Here is a 20,206-nt window from a genome sequence, read left to right on the forward strand (position 1 = left end):
TTTGTCGCTTAAGACCGTCTCCCATTGAATGGTTGCAAGGTCTACATTTATTTTTTCCCAGTCAATCCGCTTATTGTTGAAATTGAATTGATTGAATATTCCTTCTCGCTTGTTGGGTCTCTTAGACCTACTACCGTTATTTATGCTAGTTCGCACTTCAATGAGCTTATGGTCTGAGTATGAAGTATCTGAGATTGTGATGTCTCTGATTAGTTCATCATTGTTTGTGAATAACAAGTCTAGTGTGTTTTCGTTCCTAGTTGGTTCTGTAATCTGTTGATTGAGAGAGAATTTGTCACAGAATCTCAAAAGTTCTCTGACCTGTGGTTGGTTATTTCCCGAGTCATTCCCTGCTATGATATTTGTGTTTGCCATTCTCCATCTTAGACTCGGTAAATTGAAATCTCCAAGGAAGATAATATCTGGAGCTGGGGTTGCTAGGTTGTCAGGTATGTTCTCTATTTTGTGCATCTGCTCTGTGAATTCCTCAACCGTTGTATCTGGCGGTTTATATATTAGAATAATAATTAGGTTTAGTTTCTCTACCTTAATTCCAAGTACCTCTACCACCTCATTAGTTGAGTTTAGTAGTTCTGTACATACTGTACCAGGTCTTCTTTAATATACAAACCTACTCCTCCATTTGACCTAGTTTTTCTATCACATCTATATAAATTATAATTTGGAATCCAGATTTCACCATCCATGTAATCTTTTGTATGAGTTTCCGTGAATGCCCCAAATATTGAGTTTGACTCTAATAATTACCTAAGTGTAATTACCTAAGTGTAGTTACAGGATGAGAGCTACGCTCGTGGTGTCCCGTCTTCCCAGCACTCTTTGTCATATAACGCTTTGAAACTATTGACGGTCTTGGCCTCTACCACCTTCTCCCCTAACTTGTTCCAACCGTCTACCACTCTGTTTGTGAAAGTGAATTTTCTTATATTTCTTCGGCATCTGTGTTTAGCTAGTTTATATCTATGACCTCTTGTTCTTAAAGTTCCAGGTCTCAGGAAATCTTCCCTATCGATTTTATCAATTCCTGTTACTATTTTATATGTAGTGATCATATCACCTCTTTTTCTTCTGTCTTCTAGTTTTGGCATATTTAATGCCTCTAACCTCTCCTCGTAGCTCTTACCCTTCAGTTCTGGGAGCCACTTAGTAGCATGTCTTTGCACCTTTTCCAGTTTGTTGATGTGCTTCTTAAGATAAGGGCACCACACAACTGCTGCATATTCTAGCTTTGGCCTAACAAAAGTCGTAAACAATTTCTTTAGTATATCGCCATCCATGTATTTAAAAGCAATTCTGAAGTTAGAAAGCATGGCATAGGCTCCTCGCACAATATTCTTTATGTGGTCCTCAGGTGATAGTTTTCTATCTAGAACCACCCCTAGATCTCTTTCTTTATCAGAATTCTTTAAAGATTTCTCACATAATATATAGGTTATGTGGGGTCTATGTTCTCCTATTCCACATTCCATAACATGGCATTTATTAACATTAAATTCCATTTGCCAAGTGGCACTCCATGTACTTATTTTGTCCAGGTCTTCTTGAAGGGCATGACAATCATCTAAGTTTCTTATCCTTCCTATTATCTTAGCATCATCAGCAAACATGTTCATATAATTCTGTATACCAACTGGTAGATCATTTATGTACACAATAAACATCACTGGTGCAAGAACTGAACCCTGTGGTACTCCACTTGACATTTCTCCAGTCCCATACATTGCCTCTGATCACAGCCCTCATTTTTCTATCAGTCAGGAAATTTTTCATCCATGTTAGAAGCGTACCTGTCACTCCTCCAATATTTTCCAGTTTCCAGAACAAGGAGGCCATTTATGAACTTAACTTTATTTCTTGACTTTGGCTTTAAACCTTGAATGTTTGCAAATATGAATGATTGTCCATATTGTGTCACTTCTGGAAGGTTTTGGTAGTTCTCCCTCCTCTCTACCCTGACCCAGGGTGTGTTGTTGTGGCAATGGTTCGTCCAGTTTTGGAAGTGATACTGGGGAGTGTGGTAGTCTCTGTGTAGTTGGGGGTGTAGTATGTGTGGGCTTGATGACGAACCGTAGTCCAGTTTTGGGCATTTCCCCCCTCTCCATCCGTACTCCTGCCATGTTTCTGCCTGCCTGTTTCTCCCTCTGTTTGTACCTGCTTCTAAAAAATTTTCAGGGCTATTATATTGAACTTCTTCTCTTATATAGCGCTGTGTACCTCTGACGTGAAAATCGGGGCAATGAAGATCGTAGCACTTCCTCTCATTAACTGAGTTTGCATAGTTTAGGATGAAAATATCTACACTCTGTATCAAAACGACAGCTGCCTTTCCCTAACCAGTTTCGGCATTTCCGTGGGTGCATGAATGAGCATTCCGTGCCTTTGGGCCCATATCTGCACTGTCATTTTGCATAATACCTGCAAATATTTTCATCTGTGATTGTATTATTCTTGTTTGTACTCGTGCACGACTTGGCTACCTCTGTGATTTTTGTTCCAAATTTCTCGTTTCTGCATTCATTCTCGATATTGCCCTTGTCTTTCTCCTTGTTGCTTTCGTCTTTCTCATTTGTGTTCTCATTCGTCTCATTTTTTCTCTCCTTATTCATATCACCAGTTTGCTTCAATAATACCTTCATTTTTGTGTACCTCGACACTATGCCCTTCTACATTGCTACTTTGACTCTCTAAATTCTCAGTCCCTGCTCTCCATGTTTCATCTCCCTTATGACAATCCTTTGTTTACCACACCGTACCCTGTGGTTAAAATTTCCAAAGTATTAGAATCTTTGCTCTGGCTCTCTGTGCTACTGTGGCTGTCTTTTCTATAATCTTCAGGCACGTTTCACTGCAATATAATCACATTCTTCCCTCGACCTTCCAGTAGTTAATGAAGGGTTGTAAATAACACTACCTTAATGGTCCTCACAGTTATCATGCCTTGTATGACAACCTGCTGGTTGATTACCTCCAGAATCTCCATCTTCTCAAGGCATCAATGTCATATCAGTAGGGCTACTCCTCCTCCCCTTTTAGCCTCTCTCTGGTTACTATCTGATATCCTCTTGGGAATATTGCATCCTCTGTTAAGTTCACCAGTTTGTCTCTATGAATACTATGATATGAGGATGCAGCTCTGTTCCTTTATTTGTAATGCCATCCTCTTTTGTATACCAAATTGTTATAAAACTCATTTCTACTGGGCTCCTTACAGTAGTCCTTTTGGGGGCCAGATTCACCCTTTAGGCCAGTGCCAATCCAAAGAGTGGTATTTGTATGATAATATAGTCTAACACTCATTCTTATGATCTTTTTTCTTGCCAGTGTGATTAGGCCCACTATTTTGCAGTAACCACTTATCCTCTTCCTTGGTCTCGATTCTTCAACCACCACTCTGGAATGTTCAGCAGAAATCATGCATGTGGCATCTTCTTGAGGTTATCTTGAGATGTTTTCGGGGCTTAGAGTCCCCGCGGCCCGGTCCTCAACCAGGCCTTCTTTTTGTTACACACCCCCAGGAAGTAGCCCGTAGCAGCTGTCTAACTTCCAGGTACCTATTTACTGCTAGGTGAACAGGTGCATCAAGGGTGAAAGAAACTCTGCCTATTTGTTCCTGCCTCCACCGGGGATCAAATTAGATGCAAATATACAATATGCAAATATGGGAAATTATGTGCAACATGCACTTTTCTATATCCTCGAAAATGCAGAAACATGTTGGCGAGGGGTACATGCCGTTTTGGAACAGACTGTAGATACTTCCACCCTAAACTATGTGAATCCTCAATTAGGGACAAAAAACCAGCGTTGAATGTAATGAAACGCCATTTTCTGGGTGAGTCCCGGAGGCTCCCCGGAGCTATCCCAGGCTGATATGCTAATGTCAGACTTTGGCATCAGTCATGTGTATGGAGTTCTTAGGCCTACCGGGGACCACGGCCAGAACCGGGCCCCCTCAGAGAGGCAAGGGGAGCAATGGCCTATAGAAGCCCCCGTGTAGTTGGAAGCATTCTATGTCTGCCATCGACCGGAACAGGCACCCAGAAAGGTAAGCGCCCCAAAACAAACCCCTATTCTGGTTAAAATTGCTACCTAAAACCGAACTAGTGGATAGAACTCCCCAACCGAAAACAAGCAAACTAGTGTGACGTCACATACTGCCGCGCCGCTGTCTGCGCAGCTCCCCCCTCCCCGGGAGGGGGAAGGGGGAGCCCCAGACCCCCCGCGCCGGCTACCCACACCTCAGTTCTTGAGGCTGGATGTCAAAAACGCGAAAAACCGCCGACCGGAGGGAGGGAGGGAGGGATGCCGGGGAGCCTCCGGGACTCACCCAGAAAATGGCGTTTCATTACATTCAACGCTGGTTTTCTGGGGGGAGCCCCGTCGGCTCCCCGGAGCTAACTACCCACAGACAGAAAAAGAGGGACTTACCCGGGAGGCGGTCGTCGCTCACCCCTCAACTCGAAGCCGAGACAACTGGCTGCAACCGCCGACCCAAAGCAACACAGGCCCGACGAGGCCCAGGGACATTCACAAGGTAACGAGCAGCCAGGACCCTGTTCGACCGCCAAAATCCCCGCGCCCGAATATCAGACCAAGACATATTCCCAAAGACGGCAGCAAGAGCCGCGAACTTGCGAACGTCATGGGCACGGGGATAGACCGCAGGCTGGCCGGACCTAATAACCCTACGGACGACCTGAGAGACCCGAACCCGCGAACAGGGAAGAAGGGAAACCGGATCAACCCACAGCGCGTCCCCGGACACAGAAGCTGTGGCGCGCAAATAACGGCGAAGCGCCGCAACCGGACACAAAACATGATGCACCCCCGGCCTGACCAACCAAGCATCAACCACCCATGGACCCCTCCGGAACGCAGCAGTCTCATTCTTCGCCAGAAAAGAAGGAGACGGCTGCAAACGAACAAAACTATCACCACGACCAAAAGAGCAGAAACCCCTGCGCCGGAGGAGAGCATGAAGCTCCCCTACCCGACCCCCAGAGGCCAAAGCCAACAAGAAAAGTGCCTTGGAAAAACAATCCTGGACCGAAGGGGCCACAACGAAACAAGGAGATGAAAGGAAAGCGAGCACTCTGTCCAATGACCAGGACGGCTCAGGCGACGCATGAGCAGGCCGTAGGTGAAACAATGCACGAGACAGCTTGCGAAACGGCGCAGACGTAACATCGATACCGAAAGCAAGCTGAAGCGGCTCCGCCAGCGCCGCACGATACGAAGCGACAGTGTTAGGCATAAGATGACGGTCCTGAAACAACCACGAGAGGAAGGACAAGACCACCCGAACAGACAAAGAGCTAACACGACGAAGACGCAAAAAGAAACGGAAGGACCGCCAGGAAACTTCATACTGCCGCCGAGAAGAAGCCCTCAGGTGGGACACCAACAAGGAGGCCACCTGATCACCATAGAGATGATGATAGACTCGAGTCAAAAAAACCATACGCGAAGACTCGAGGAGAAGATCGAACCAGCTACGTGACGTACCGGCCCGATCTGCTGAAAGAAGCGGAGCCGCGGGAAAACCCTCGGGTTCGGACACCAAGCAACCAGCGCCTGAAACCAAGGCTGGGCCGGCCACCAAGGGGACAGAAGGACAACCCTCCCCCGGTAAGTCTCTAAGCGAGTCAGGACATGGAGCAACAGCCGAACCGGGGGAAAAAGGTACAGGAACCCCCACCTCGACCAGTCGAGCCGAAAGGCATCGACCCCGACGGCCTCGCAATCGGGGAAGGGCGCCGCATAAACGGGAAGACGCCGCGACCACGCCGACGCGAAGAGGTCCACTTCGGGGCGCCCGAACGTCTGGCAAGCCAACGGAAGGACTCGTCGTCGACCGTCCACTCCGTGGAGAGGGGAACGAAGCGAGACAGGGCGTCGGCCAAGACGTTGGACACGCCCCGTATGTGAACCACCAGGAGAGCCAAACCCCGAGAACTCAGCAGACGAGTCACCCGAAGCGACCAACCCCAAAGAGACAAGGACCGCATCGAACCCCCGCGGTTCAGGCAATGAACCACCATAGAGCAGTCCGAATGGAGCCGAATCGTCGATCCGCGGGCCACCCGAATCCTCCCCAGAACAAACCACACTGCCGCGAACTCCCGCACCGTACTGTGAGCTCGACAGAAGGACGGATCCCAACGCCCCTGGCCGGCCTGGTGAGCACTGGTCACAAAACCCCAGCCGAGAGACGACGCATCCGTGTACACATCGAGCGAGGGCTCGGGTAGGCGCCAAGGCACTGAACCCCGAAAACCCGAAGAGGAAGCCGGTGACGCAGCAACCGACGCAAGTCCCCCGGGGGTCGAACTCTGCGATCGCGAGAGAGGCGGAAGGGGGAACCCCGAAGGAACCAGAACAGCCGTCGAAGCCAAACCCGACCCGGCGGGTAGACCACCATCGCGAAGTTCAGGCTCCCGCACAGCCCCTCGAGCAACCGCCGGGTGACCCGAGGGCCCTCCAGAAACAGACGAAGGTGGGACCGCAGCCGCAGGAGAGACTCCGGAGGGATAGACAAGGAGGCGGTTCGAGAGTCCCACACGAGACCCAGCCAAGTCCGAACCTGAGAGGGAACCAGATGGGACTTCCTCCAGTTCACCAAGAACCCGAACCCGAACCCGGCGATCTGGGAAAGAACCAAATCCCTGGCTAGCAAGCAAGCTGACTGGCTGGGAGCCCAAACCAGCCAGTCGTCGAGGTAGGCCAACACCCGAACACCTAGGAGACGCAAACGAGCCACCACAACCCGTGTAAGGCATGTGAACACGCGAGGTGCCAGGTTCAACCCGAACGGGAGACAACGAAAGCGGTAACTCAGACGCCCCACTACAAAACTGAGCCAGTCCCTGAACCGCGGATGAATCGGGACATGCCAATAAGCGTCCCGGAGGTCCAGGGACACCATCCAAGCTCCCGGCTCCAAGAGGAGCCGAACCTGAGACAGCGTAGTCATCCGAAAGGAGGGGCAATGAACCCAGGGGTTCAGACGGGACAAGTCCAGAATGAACCGCAGGTCCGCGCAGTCCCGTTTCGGAACCGGAAACCCATCTGAGGGACGACGTCGTTTCGACGACGCCCAAGCGTACCCACTCCAAGACGACTCGACAGAGCGCAGGGGAAGAAGCCTGCCCTGCCAGCCCCGACCCCCCAAAGGGGGGAGGGGCCACCCAACGCCACCGCAGGCCGCGAGACACGACCCGAAAGGCCCACGAATCGTGGGACCAGGCGCGGGCGAACAGCGCAAGCCGCCCCCCCATCGCCCCGTCAAAGGGGCAAACCGCGAAAGGGCCGGCGACCCTTACGAGACCCAGAACCCCGCACAGCGCGAACACCGCGCCGACCAGACGAGGGAGGGTCCGCAGGAGGAGCCAACCCCAAACCTGACACCAGAGGCCTACCATGACGAGAGGAACCCCGAGCCCTGGCACGACCTTTCCGGGAAGACGCACCCCGGGACCCCCGGAAAACCAACAAGTCCGACATCGGACGACAAGCCGCCGACGCAGCCTGAATAAACTGCGCCACAGCCGACTCCCCAAACAGGAGAGGACAAAAAGGTGAAGAACGCCTAAGAGCCAGAGCCCAAGCAGATTCCACGGAGGAACCCAGCACCGCCTGCCGACACGCGAGACGGGAAGCATAGAACAGGGAAACCGCATCCTGCAAAATCGGCGTGAACAGCTTCAACAAGGCAGCCGACGAACGCGCAGCCGAGGACAAGGTGCCGGACCCCGGGACTGACCCAAGCGTCCCCACATCCTCCACGAGCCAATCCGAAGACAGCTCCAGGAGGGAAAAGAACCGCAAGGCCGAACACAAAAGGCCCCGAGCGCGCAAGTCCTCCGCCACGAGCGCGCAAGTCCTCCGCCACGAGCGCTGCCGAAAGGGAGGGAACCTGCACATGGAGCTGAATAACGCCCACATCGCGGGGAAGGGCAGGGGCAAACAAGCACTCATTCAGGTACTCAAGTTCACCCCCCAGGAAAACCTGAAGCACCGTGGAAGCTTCCCGCCACTCCAGCGTGCGGGAACGACAGAAAGAATGCCAGGAATCCAGACCAAACAAGGGGCAGTCTGCTAGCCAGGACGACTCCGGAACCTCGTAACGGAGCCAGAAAGGGAACGAAGTCCCAAACCGGAACGTGGACGGATCCATTTCCGAGGCATAATCCGGGTCACGCAGGAGGTAAGCTGCAAAGGCCGCTCGCACCACACCAGGTTGGATGCGATAAGCCGAAAACCTCCGGAAGGACGGAACCGACGTACCCGGGGGAACACGGAACCGTACCCGGGGAGGGGCCGACACGAAATCCAACTCGTACGCAGAGGGGGGGAAAGAAAACCCCACTCCTTGTAACAATAAGCCCCGCTCAGTGGGAAGAAAAACCCAGGCGGGGTCCAGCGGGGCCCAAGGCCCCCAAGTCAGCCCCTCCCCAGCCTCGAGGTCCGTCACCACAGGACCCGAGGCCGAGTCCTCTCCCCAAGCCCCGACCCCACAAGACAAGGACGGAGCAGCCGGAAAAGCTGGAGGAAGGGTGGCCCACTGGTCAGACCCTGAAGCTTCGGCCGGGAGACAAGACTCGAATGCCTCTGCCACCCCCCCGGAAGGGGCAACCCCCGAAGCTGCCCGAGTCTCGAGATCAAGTAACCCCTGCTCCGACCCCGAAACCCTCAGACACTTCGGGGCCGGAAGCAGGGGCGGGGGACCAGAACGAACAGAAGGGGAAGGACGAGGAGGTGCGGACTGAACCAGGATCGAAGCGACCCCCACCCCCAAGTCCGGGTCTCGAAAAGCAAAGCGGGGCAGCCCCGGGGCATCCGGGGAAGCAACCAACCGAGCGCGTTACAACAGACGAAACCTAGACTGCAACGCACGTGCCGCCTGTACCCGAATAGAATCATCAGAGGATTGGGTAAATTGAGTCACAAGCAAGCAGCAACACTCACAGGACTCAGGGTCGAAAGTATCACCGACCCAACAGGCAGCGTGGCAGAGGCAAAAACAATGAGGGTCACCCTGAGACAAGGGGACCGAGCAACCCTCAAACTCGCACACAGCGAGTGGGGACTCCGGGGTCACATCCATCGGACCCACGCGCCCCCTAGGGGATTCCCAGGGTCCTGAGCATTTACTTTAAGAGGACTCGCGCTCAGGTAGTCCCAGGCAGGGTGCTGCAAACCGGCGCCCAAAACTACCAAGCAAACTTCTAAAGCTGAACCCCAGGGACGTGTACACTCACGGGGACCTAGCAGGGGGCGCCACCGAGGAGAACAGTGGAAGGGCAAAAACAAACTGAATAAAATGACAGAACCCCCCACCAGGCAAAAACAAAAAGAAAAACAAAACCCCGCAAGAGGACAGCGAACCCCAAGGAACAGAGCCGGCCGCGATGTCGGGAATTACAAGCTGAGCAGCACCCTGCGCCCCTACCAGTGCAAACTGCCTCTTACCTGCCGGTAACAAGGGAGAACAGAACACCCAAGAGCCCAACAGGCGGCCGAAAAACCGAAAGGTAAAACGGACCAGCAGAGGCAGACCCCAAGGAGCCTGTGGAAGGTGGCCCCAAGCCCCAAGGGCAGTACTTACAGGGCACCTAGGGAAGGCAGCCCTAGGCGCATGCAGCCCGAGTACTGAAGATAACTCCTGGCTCACGCACCCACAAAACTAACACCACACTCAAAGCACAGTGCAGTAGCGACACCGGAGCCAGAGCACACGACCATCGCCTATAGCATCAGCCTCAAGAACTGAGGTGTGGGTAGCCGGCGCGGGGGGTCTGGGGCTCCCCCTTCCCCCTCCCGGGGAGGGGGGAGCTGCGCAGACAGCGGCGCGGCAGTATGTGACGTCACACTAGTTTGCTTGTTTTCGGTTGGGGAGTTCTATCCACTAGTTCGGTTTTAGGTAGCAATTTTAACCAGAATAGGGGTTTGTTTTGGGGCGCTTACCTTTCTGGGTGCCTGTTCCGGTCGATGGCAGACATAGAATGCTTCCAACTACACGGGGGCTTCTATAGGCCATTGCTCCCCTTGCCTCTCTGAGGGGGCCCGGTTCTGGCCGTGGTCCCCGGTAGGCCAAAGAACTCCATACACATGACTGATGCCAAAGTCTGACATTAGCATATCAGCCTGGGATAGCTCCGGGGAGCCGACGGGGCTCCCCCCAGAAAATGTTACAATCTTCAGTGCCCGGAATTCCACGTGAGAGATACACAGCGTTATAGATGGGAAAATCAATATAATACTACTGGAAATTTTTTAGAGGAAGGCAGAAACAGAGTAGAACACATAAGAGAGAGAGGAATAGGCAGATAGAACCACTGCAGGATTACAGAGGGGAGGGGAGATACCCACAAGACTGGAATACAAGTCATCATCAAGCACACAAGTACTACACCACACAACACCCGCACTACCACCAACACTGGACGAACCACTACCAAAACAACACACCCTGGACATTAATGGAGAGGGAGGAGAACTACCAAAGCCCACCAGAAGTGACATGCAATATGGGAAATCATTCATATTTGCAAACATGTTTGATTTTAGGCCTAAATGGCCTAAAATCAAGAAATAAAGTTGAGTTCATAAATATCCTTCTAATAGAATCGAACTCAATATTTGACGCATTTACAGAAACCCACAAAAGACCACATGGATAGTGAAATCTAGATACCAAATTATAATCTATATAGATGTGACAGAGTAATTAGGTGAAATAGAGGAGTAGGTCTATATATTGAAGAGGAACTGGCATGCACAGAGCTCCTGAACTCGACCAATGAGGTGGTAGAGGTACTTGGAATCAAGGTAGAAAATATAAATAATTATTATTCTAATATACAAACTGCCAGATGGAACAGTTGAGGAATTCACTGAACAGATCCACAGGAGAGAATATCCTTGATAACTTAAACCCAGTACCAGATATTATCTTTCTTGGAGACTTCTATCTACCCAGTTTAAAATGGAGAATAGTAAAAATAACATTATAGCAGGAAATCAACCTGGAAATAACCAACCACAGGTCAGAGAACTACTGAGATTCTGTGACAAATTCTTGCTCAGTCAGCAGATTACAGAACCAACTAGGAACGAGAACACGCTGGACCTGATATTCACGAACAATGATGAGCTAATCAGAGACATTACTGTCTCAGACACTACATACTCGAACCACAAACTAACATTAATAATGGTAATAGGCCCAAGAGAAACAACAAGCGAGAAGGGTTATTCAATAAATTCAATTTTAATAATAAAAGGAGAGACTGGGAGAAAATAAACAGGGAACTTACAAACACTCAATGAGAAAATGTTCTAAGTAATAAAAATCCTACACAAGGAATAGAAAAACTGACTTCTGAACATATGAAGTCTGTCTGAAACATGTTCCTTTGAGGAAAGCCAGAAAGAGGTCCAACGTAGAAAGAGAACGCAGACGACACTACAAAAGAAGAAAAAATTAACGAAAATGCTTAAACAGACACGACTTTCCATACAAAGAAGGGATAATTAAACAAAGAGATTGAAGAAATCGAACAGAGACTGAAGCATTCATGTCAGATTGAAGAAAGGCAACTAGAACAGAAAGCAATTCAAGAAATAAAGAAAAACCCAAAATATTTCTTCACATATGCTAAATCAAAAGCAGAAACCACTGCCAGTATTAGACCTATTTGTACTAGTGAAGGTTCATACACTGAGGATGACAAAGAAATTAGTGAAATCCTAAAAAAGCAGTATGAAGACATGTTTACCACTCCGATAAACAGCATGAAAGTGGAAGATCCGGACAACTTCTTTAACCCTTTAACTGTGCGGCCTATAAATATGACATCCCCCAGTGCACAGGAAATGAAACCTTGGGAAAAAATTATTTTTTCTTCGGAAAGTGTCAAAAACCCCTCCCTGTATATGGGTATAGCAACGCAAGTTCGAAATTGTACTTACTTTGGCTGCTATGGGGTCCGAAAGATGGGCCGTGACGTCATAATTCCCCGTGCGCCAGAGCAGTATGCTCTCAGGGCCGGTGGGGCGCCCGGGGCGGGGCGCGCAAGTTGGCGCGAATATATTTTTGCACATTTTTTGCGCACAGTTCCAAATACATTTTATTTGTTTTTACATGCTAATCCTATGTATAATGAACACGTACACTATATTATGGCAGTAAAACAGCCGTACTGTCCGAAGACACTGTGTTACGAGCATGACACTTGTGTACACATATGTTGCACATAATTACCATGTATCATGCTAATTTATGTATATATACAATCTATTTACAGACTATACACTGTCACACACTATATACATTCACCATCAACACACTCAGAACACCGCAAGTGTGAGCAGCCACAACCAGCCAGCCCTCCCTCACTCCTCCAACTCGCCAACATTACTCCTCCAAATCATACAGTTATTCACACCAATGTTTCATGTTCATTTATGTATATTTACAACATATGTACACACGCTACACTGTCACACACTATATACATCCACCATCAACATATTCAGAACACCGCGAGTGTGAGCAGCCACACCCAGCCAGCCCTCCCTCACTCCAACATCTTACTCGCCAACATTGCTCCTCCCACCATACTGTTACTGTATTTATTACACAATTTACACATGTTATATATACCTATCTACATGTTTTATTTACCAGAACTATGCAAGTAAGCCGGTATTGTGTCCAAACAGTACAGTGGCCACCATACACTGCATGACAAATCACACAGCAGACGACGCCACGATTACGTCACCTCCCTCGCCAAAATAGCTCCTCACAACATACTCCTGGTGCTGTTATTACACTATTCACACACACTGTATATACCCATGTACATGTGTGTTCCCCATAGCACACACGAAGCTAGTACGGTGAGCAAAACAAGAGTTACTGCCACACAGTGAGGCCACCTCAATTCTCTTCCTCCCTCCCTCACCAAAATTCCTCCTTCCTATGCACAACGCTCATTATAACCACAATCCTGGTCACTAATACTTGTAAATGAATAATTGACCACAAGTTTATTTTGAAAAGGAACCTAAAAAGTCGTTTGAAGATTCCTAGATGGACGAAATAATGCTGTGGTGCTGTGGCTAACGCTGTGAACATTGTGAACAGCATTGAATCACTGATATTTGAACATTGTACCCAGTCATTATCACACTCGGGCTCTTCTATAATACTATCATGGCTAAATAAAACAGATTATATATATATTTTGACAATATTAGGCGATGCTGTGGTCACACGCTGAACAGCAGTGCTGTGCGCTCATGCTGCGAGCGCCAGCCTTGGTTGCTCACTCACTACTGAGGCTCTGACACCTGGCAATGTGGACCATGATTTTTTTTAAGATGGCGTCTGTTTACAAGAGCCCTGAGGAAGCTGATGTGAACCCCATGTAGCCGCGGGAGTTTTGAATGGAACGTGAAAAATAAAAACACCCGGGGGCGCGTTGCGCACCCTAAGCCTGGGCCTGCAGGCACGTTGCGCAGTTAAAGGGTTAAGCGTGATATCCAAACCCCCTGTAAATATAACTGATATCAACATGAGCGTAACAGATTTTGAAAGAGAAATTAACAATATGCCCATGCACTCAGCCCTAGGTCCAGACTCATGGAATTCAATATTTATAAAGAAAGCAAAGTGCCAGTAGCACAGGCACTCAGTATAGTGTGGAGGAAGAGCTTGGACACGGGGAAGATATCAGATGCGCTTAAAACAACAGACATAGCCCCTCTACACAAGGGAGGCAGCAAAGCATTGGCAAAGAATTATAGACCAGTTGCACTAACGTCTCACATAATAAAAGTATTTGAGAGAGTGATCAAGATCACTAGTTTCATGGAAACCAATGACCTCCACAATCCAGGCCAACATGGATTTAGAGCAGGAAGATCATGCCTCTCACAGCTACTTGACCATTACGACAAAGTCACCGAGGCATTAGAAGAAAAACAGAATGAAGATGTGGTATTCACGTATTTCGCAAAGGCATTCGATAAATGTGACCATGGAGTGATAGCACATAAAATGAGGTCAATGGGAATAACTGGTAAAGTAGGACGCTAGATACTCAGTTTTCTGTCAAACACAACACAATGAGTAACAGTCAATCATATAAAATTGAGTCCAAGCAGAGTTAAAAGCTCTGTACCTCATGGTACAGTCCTTGCACCACTGCTTTTCCTTATTCTCATATCAGATATAGACTCAAATACAAGGCACAGCTTCGTGTCTTCCTATGCAGATGACACAAAACTCAGCATGAAGATTACCTCTGCTGAAGACATTGAAACCTACAAGCATATATTAATCAAGTTTTCAACTGGGCAGCAGAAAATAACATGATGTTTAACAGTAATAAATTCCAGGTACTCAGATATGGTAAAAATGAGAATCTTAAACATAATACAGGATACAAAACACAGTCAAATTTACCCATAGTAGGAAAGCAACATGTCAAGGATTTGGGAATAATGATGTCTGATGACCTAACGTTTAGGGAGCATAACCAAGCAAATATTGCGGCAGCCAGAAAAATGATAGGATGGATTACGAGAACTTTCAAATCCAGGGATCCCATCACAATGGTTGTACTCTTCAAATTACTTGTGCTGTCCCATCTTGAGTACTGGTCAGTACTCACTTCCCCATTCAGAGCAGGAGAGATTGCTGAAATAGAGGGAGTACAGAGAACATATATGGCATACATAAAGATGCGATAAAGCACCTAAATTATTGGGATAGACTCAAAGCTCTCCAAATGTACTTGCTAGAAACACGGCGGGAGAGAGAGAAAAAATATACACGCGCAAAATACAGAAGGGCCAGGTCCCAAATCCTCACAGTAAAATAACAACATATTGGAGTGAACGATATGGAAGAAAATGCAGAATAGAACCAATGAAGAGCAGGGCTGCCATAGGCAAAATGAGAGAGAACTGTATAAACATCAGAGGTCCGCGGTTGTTCAACATACTTCCAGCGAGCATAAGAAATATTGCCGGAACAACTGTGCACATCTTCAGGAGAAAACTAGATAGTTTCCTCCAAGGAGTGCCAGACCAACTGGACTGTGGTGGGTATGTGGGCCTGCGGTCTGCTTCAAGCAACAGCCTAATGGATCAAACTCTCACAAGTCAAGCCTGGCCTCGGGCCGGGTTTGGGGAGTAGAAGAACTCCCAGAACCCCATCAAACAGGTATCAAGCAGGTATCGAACCCGGAACCTCAGGACTACTAATCAGAAGTGCTGTCCACTTAGCTGTCAGGCCCCTACATGCCATCACCACCACTCTGAAACTTTGAGCAATGTTTAGTGGTGACAGAACATATGGCATGCTGTGTCACCATCACTTACCTGTTACTGCATCTCTTCCCAGCAGCCTTGGGTGGAGAGATTGTGCACAGGGAGGGGGTGGCGGCCAGGCACGGGGGAGGGGGTGGCGGCCAGTCACGGGGGAGGGGGTGGCGGCCAGTCACGGGGGAGGGGGTGGCGGCCAGTCACAGGGGAAGGGGGGTGGCAGCCAGGCACGGGGGAGGGGGGTGGCAGCCAGACACGGAGAAGGGGGTGGCAGCCAGGCACGGGGGGAGGGGGTGGCGGCCAGGCACAGGGCAACCACACTTGGGAGGAACAGGAATCGATAACATTACAAATATATGTTGTTTAATCGTGAGTCAAGCAATGGGTACCTGGCCCACTTTGTACCAGGTCAAGTACCGGGCCCACTTAGTGATCAAGACTGTTTAATGGCGTGCTAAACACCCAGGTGGTCACTGCAAGTACTACGAGAAGCTCACAGATCAAGGAGCAAGAGGCACCACAAGTGTCTGCTATTATCTTGTTACAACACATTAGTGATACCTTGATATTTTTATTTTATCAATGTAAGATGGAAAGTTATTCTCTAGTACATCATATATAAAGAAAGACACAAAATTTATTGAAACTGGGATCCCAAACATAACATCGTCGGTCTTATAGCAAGGAGACGCGAGGCCATCTATACAAGAGTGGTAGATCACTGAATCAGCAAATAAGTGATTGATCTTCTAACTTTGTGGAAAAAAAATATAAAAGCTATGAGCTTACTTGAGAGTGTTTGAAGTGCGTTCGCAACATGTTGCCAATGTTCTGAGTATGAGAGAGATCCAAGGCAGCATCTACTTCATCAAGGATGTAAATAGGAGCCGGTTTAAAGAGCAGCAAAGCCAAGATGAGTGAGAGTGCAACCAGGGAGCGCTGCCCACCACTCAACTCTGTTAAGCTCTCCTTCCATACACCACCAAATGCCACTTTCACCTGTAGTCACAAAGTAAACAAAGAAATAAATATTGTTAATAAAATAAAATGTTGCACAAATAATAATAAACACGGGATACATTTCTAGCATCAATTCCTGTTTTATTGATAAAATATATGAGGCTACATGTTTGCTCTCACCATGAGCATGCAGTACTCTCTTCAGACTGATGCCCCATTATCATTTATCTCAACTCTAGACATCTCTTAGTCTAGTCTTGGTCTTAAACATCTCAAAATCTCTTAAGTCTTGGTATGGTTGGACTGGTCAGTATATTAGGACCTTCAATGCCAGCGAGAGGTAAGCAGCCTCACTTGTAATGTCTAACGCAAATGTTCTCAAGTTCTAGACAGACTTTCATTTGGAACATTTTCGCCAAACACACACAATCATGTGAACTTCAGTTCCCCCACCTTCAGCCTCTTACTAACGTGACTAACTTTAAGGTTTATTCCGACTGGGAACAAATAATAATCTGATCAAATAATTAAGCATTTAGGATCAGACTTGAAGTAAGCCGACGTAGGACAGATCTGCTCTTAGCTCACAGTTTCACTGGGAGACGGAAGGACATTTGTAATGACCCATAATATTACTTTATCCCCTGCACTCCGCACCACTTTCATACCACAATCCCTTGGTGCACATGATAAAAAAAATCCAAAATTTTCTTTTCTTTATAATATTGTTATTCTGTTCACAGGAAAATAAAAGATAAAAATTATGTAGCTTACTTTGACTCTGGTGGAGAGAAGAAATCTATTGATGATGTCACCGATTCATGCTATACGATGGACGAAACACCCTGTGGGAATTGTAACCTATCCACTGCTGCCCACTGGATGGGGGGAGGGGGAGGGGTATGAGCAGTGTGCTGGACAATCATATCAATTGTAACACTAGCTCTCCACATTTGGTTGCTTATATTGCTTATATTAGGTTGCTTATATTAGGTTGCTTATATTAGGAACTGTACTTGTGGTCAGTCTCGAGCCCATTGTTGATGTGACGATGTGCGTTGAATTTTTTAACCAGCTCATCAAGATTGTAACTTGCTTAGCTAAATGAACTGTGGGGTTCAGTCCCTGAGCCCATTATGTGCCTCTGTAACCCTTTCCACTACCGCCCACAAGATGGGTATGGGGTGCATAATAAATGAACTAAACTAACTAGAGGTCACCTGAGCCAAGAAGGTAGTTAGAGAATTTATTTATATCGATTTATTTCATGCCATTGATTTGTATTTTCGCTTGTATCTTGCAGTTATATTATGCAATAGTGTGTAACATGAGAAATTTCTATAATAAAACTTGCAGAACAAATATATACACACAAATATATTCATGGCACTAGTATGCGCAAAATATTATATGGTACATGGAATAATTAAATCAGCATCGAGTGTAATGAAAAGCCTCATTCTGGATGAAGCAAAAATGGCTTGGCCCTTGCTGAGGACAAAAACTGCACAACCACATCCTTTGGAGAGAGAAAAAAAAGATTCAGAGAAAAGGGACAAAAATCACACTGAATCTGAAGACTGGGCCAACATAGTCTGATGACACGCAAGACGGACAGAGTAGAATGCAGCAACTGCCTCCTGTAACATGGGTGCACACAGCACACACGAGCCGGTGACTAAGTTGACAGAACACTGGACGCGTGATCCTGTGGTCCCGGGTTCGATCCCGGGCGCCGGCGAGAAACAATGGGCAGAGTTTCTTTCACCCTGATACCCCTGTTACCTAGCAGTAAATAGGTACCTGGGAGTTAGTCAGCTGTCATGGGCTGCTTCCTGGGGGTGGAGGCCTGGTCGAGGACCGGGCCATGGGGACACTAAAGCCCCGAAATCGTCTCAAGAAGATAACTAGCTTAGGCAAGATCACTGAAACTGCCAAGGCAGGCAGCAAGGCAACTGCACCTGACCTTGATCTAAGTGAATCTACAACGTCAAGTAGCAAGAAAACGGACGACTGTAACCGAGCGTGAGCAAGGCCTCAAGTCATCTGCCACGAGGGCTGGAGACAGCTTAGGTACCTGGGCATGAAGCTTTATCAACCACACCCTGGGAAAGATTGAAAGTAAACAAGCAGTTATTGAGTACATGTACTTCAAAAGAAGAACTGGCCAAAAATACCTGAAACACGCTCAAAACCTCACCCCACCTAAACTTAAAAATGGTAGTCGAGAGGAACCTCTAAATTATAGACCCGTGTCACTAACAAGCGTGGTAGTCAAAACACTAGAAACAACAGTTAAAGCTAAATGGGTTGAACACCTAGAGAGTAATGACATAATAACAGACAAACAATATGGTTTTCGAACTGGAAGATCCTGTGTAACAAATCTACTTAGTCTTGATGACAGCCACAGAGATACTACAGGAAAAAGATGGTTGGGTTGACTGTCTATCCAGACCTAAAAAAGGCTTTTGACAGTCCCACACAAGAGGCTGTTCTGGAAACTGGAACATGCTGGAGGGGGTGATATGGAGACCTCTGACATGGATGAAAATTTTTCTAACTGACAGACATGAGGACAGTAATCAGAGGCAATGTATCTGACTGGAGGAGTGTTACTAGCGGAGTACCACAGGGTTCATTACACACAGAAATCCCAATTGCGTGATGCATCAAATGAACAAATCCACAAGGGCCTTGACGAGGATTCAAACCTGCGTCCGAAAGCATCCCAGACGCTGCCTTAATCGACTGAGCTACGACATGGTAAAAAGAGTTGAAACTGAAGTTCAGTAGAACTTACTGGATCCTGCAGCCTCTCCTAGGCACAAACCAGGGTTTTACACAACTCCCCCCATGCACTCGAGCTATGTCAATAGGCCGTTCTCCCTCTTCGCCCTTACTTCATTACACACAGAAATCACAATTGCGTGATGCATCAAATGAACAAATTGTTCATGGTTCAAATGAGGTTCGAATCCTCGTCACGGCCCTTGTGGATTTGTTCACCACAGGGTTCAGTTCTTGCACCAGTAATGTTCTTCGTCTACATAAATGATCTACCAGAAGGAATACAGAATTATATGGACATGTTTGCGGATGATGCTAAGAGACTGGGGAAGATAGGAAATGCAGACGATTGTAGTCCCCTTCAAATTGATCTAGATAAAATAAGTGCTTGAGCGTAAAGTAGCAAATGGAATTCAATGTGAATAAACGCCTTGTTATGGAATGTGGAATCAGAGAAAATAGACCACACACAACTTACAAATTAAGAACACTTTAATACAGCCAGGTCGTAAATACACGACGGGTTTGCTTAACAGGTTCCGTAGCCGCGTCGTAAATAGCCGCGCGATGTAAAAAAAAAAATATAAAAAAATGTTTGCCATTAAATTTCCGTTTTCTCTAATAGGCACATGGCCTATTTGGGAGAACGGCATTGTATTGTAACTTAGTGGAGAGACTATTGAGTTGGTGACACAACGAGGGTAATCGCCCACTTCACACACTCTTGGCATGGGCCGCGATCATGATTCTACATTTATATGCATATGTCTGTGTAGGGAATTTTATTGCGAGTTCAGTGATATAAAATTTAACGCTGTAGGACTAATGTGGAGCTGACAACAAACAAAAGAGTATGAACATTTTGTTGCTGTTCGGGCGTCACGGCGAGTGATCTACGTTTTTATTTATTTCGTGGTGGGATAGCTAATGCTTTGGTGACATTTTATACATATGATCTTGTAGAGAATTTTATTGCCAACACATTGATACCAAAATGAAATACGTAGCTCGAGAATTGGTGTCAGGAGAGTGAAAAGATAACACATTTTTTGGTGTTTACGCTCAAGAGCCCAAAACGCCGCGCGCACAATGCGCT

At 47.6% G+C, this 20,206-nt stretch overlaps 1 protein-coding gene across 3 annotated transcripts in view; it reads right to left on the bottom strand.

Annotated features, from left to right (window-relative positions):
- Window positions 1-20,206, bottom strand: part of SMC2 (structural maintenance of chromosomes 2) — a 115,414-nt gene that overhangs the window by 11,043 nt on the left and 84,165 nt on the right. For all 3 annotated transcript variants that reach the window (XM_069302689.1, XM_069302691.1, XM_069302690.1), the window contains exon 23: window positions 16,150-16,359. In XM_069302689.1, the coding sequence (XP_069158790.1) occupies window positions 16,150-16,359 (210 nt within the window). The remainder of the gene's footprint in view (window positions 1-16,149; window positions 16,360-20,206) is intronic.

This window comes from Procambarus clarkii, chromosome 48, assembly GCF_040958095.1.
Source record: "Procambarus clarkii isolate CNS0578487 chromosome 48, FALCON_Pclarkii_2.0, whole genome shotgun sequence".
In the NCBI taxonomy this organism is placed as follows: Eukaryota; Metazoa; Arthropoda; class Malacostraca; order Decapoda; family Cambaridae; genus Procambarus; species Procambarus clarkii.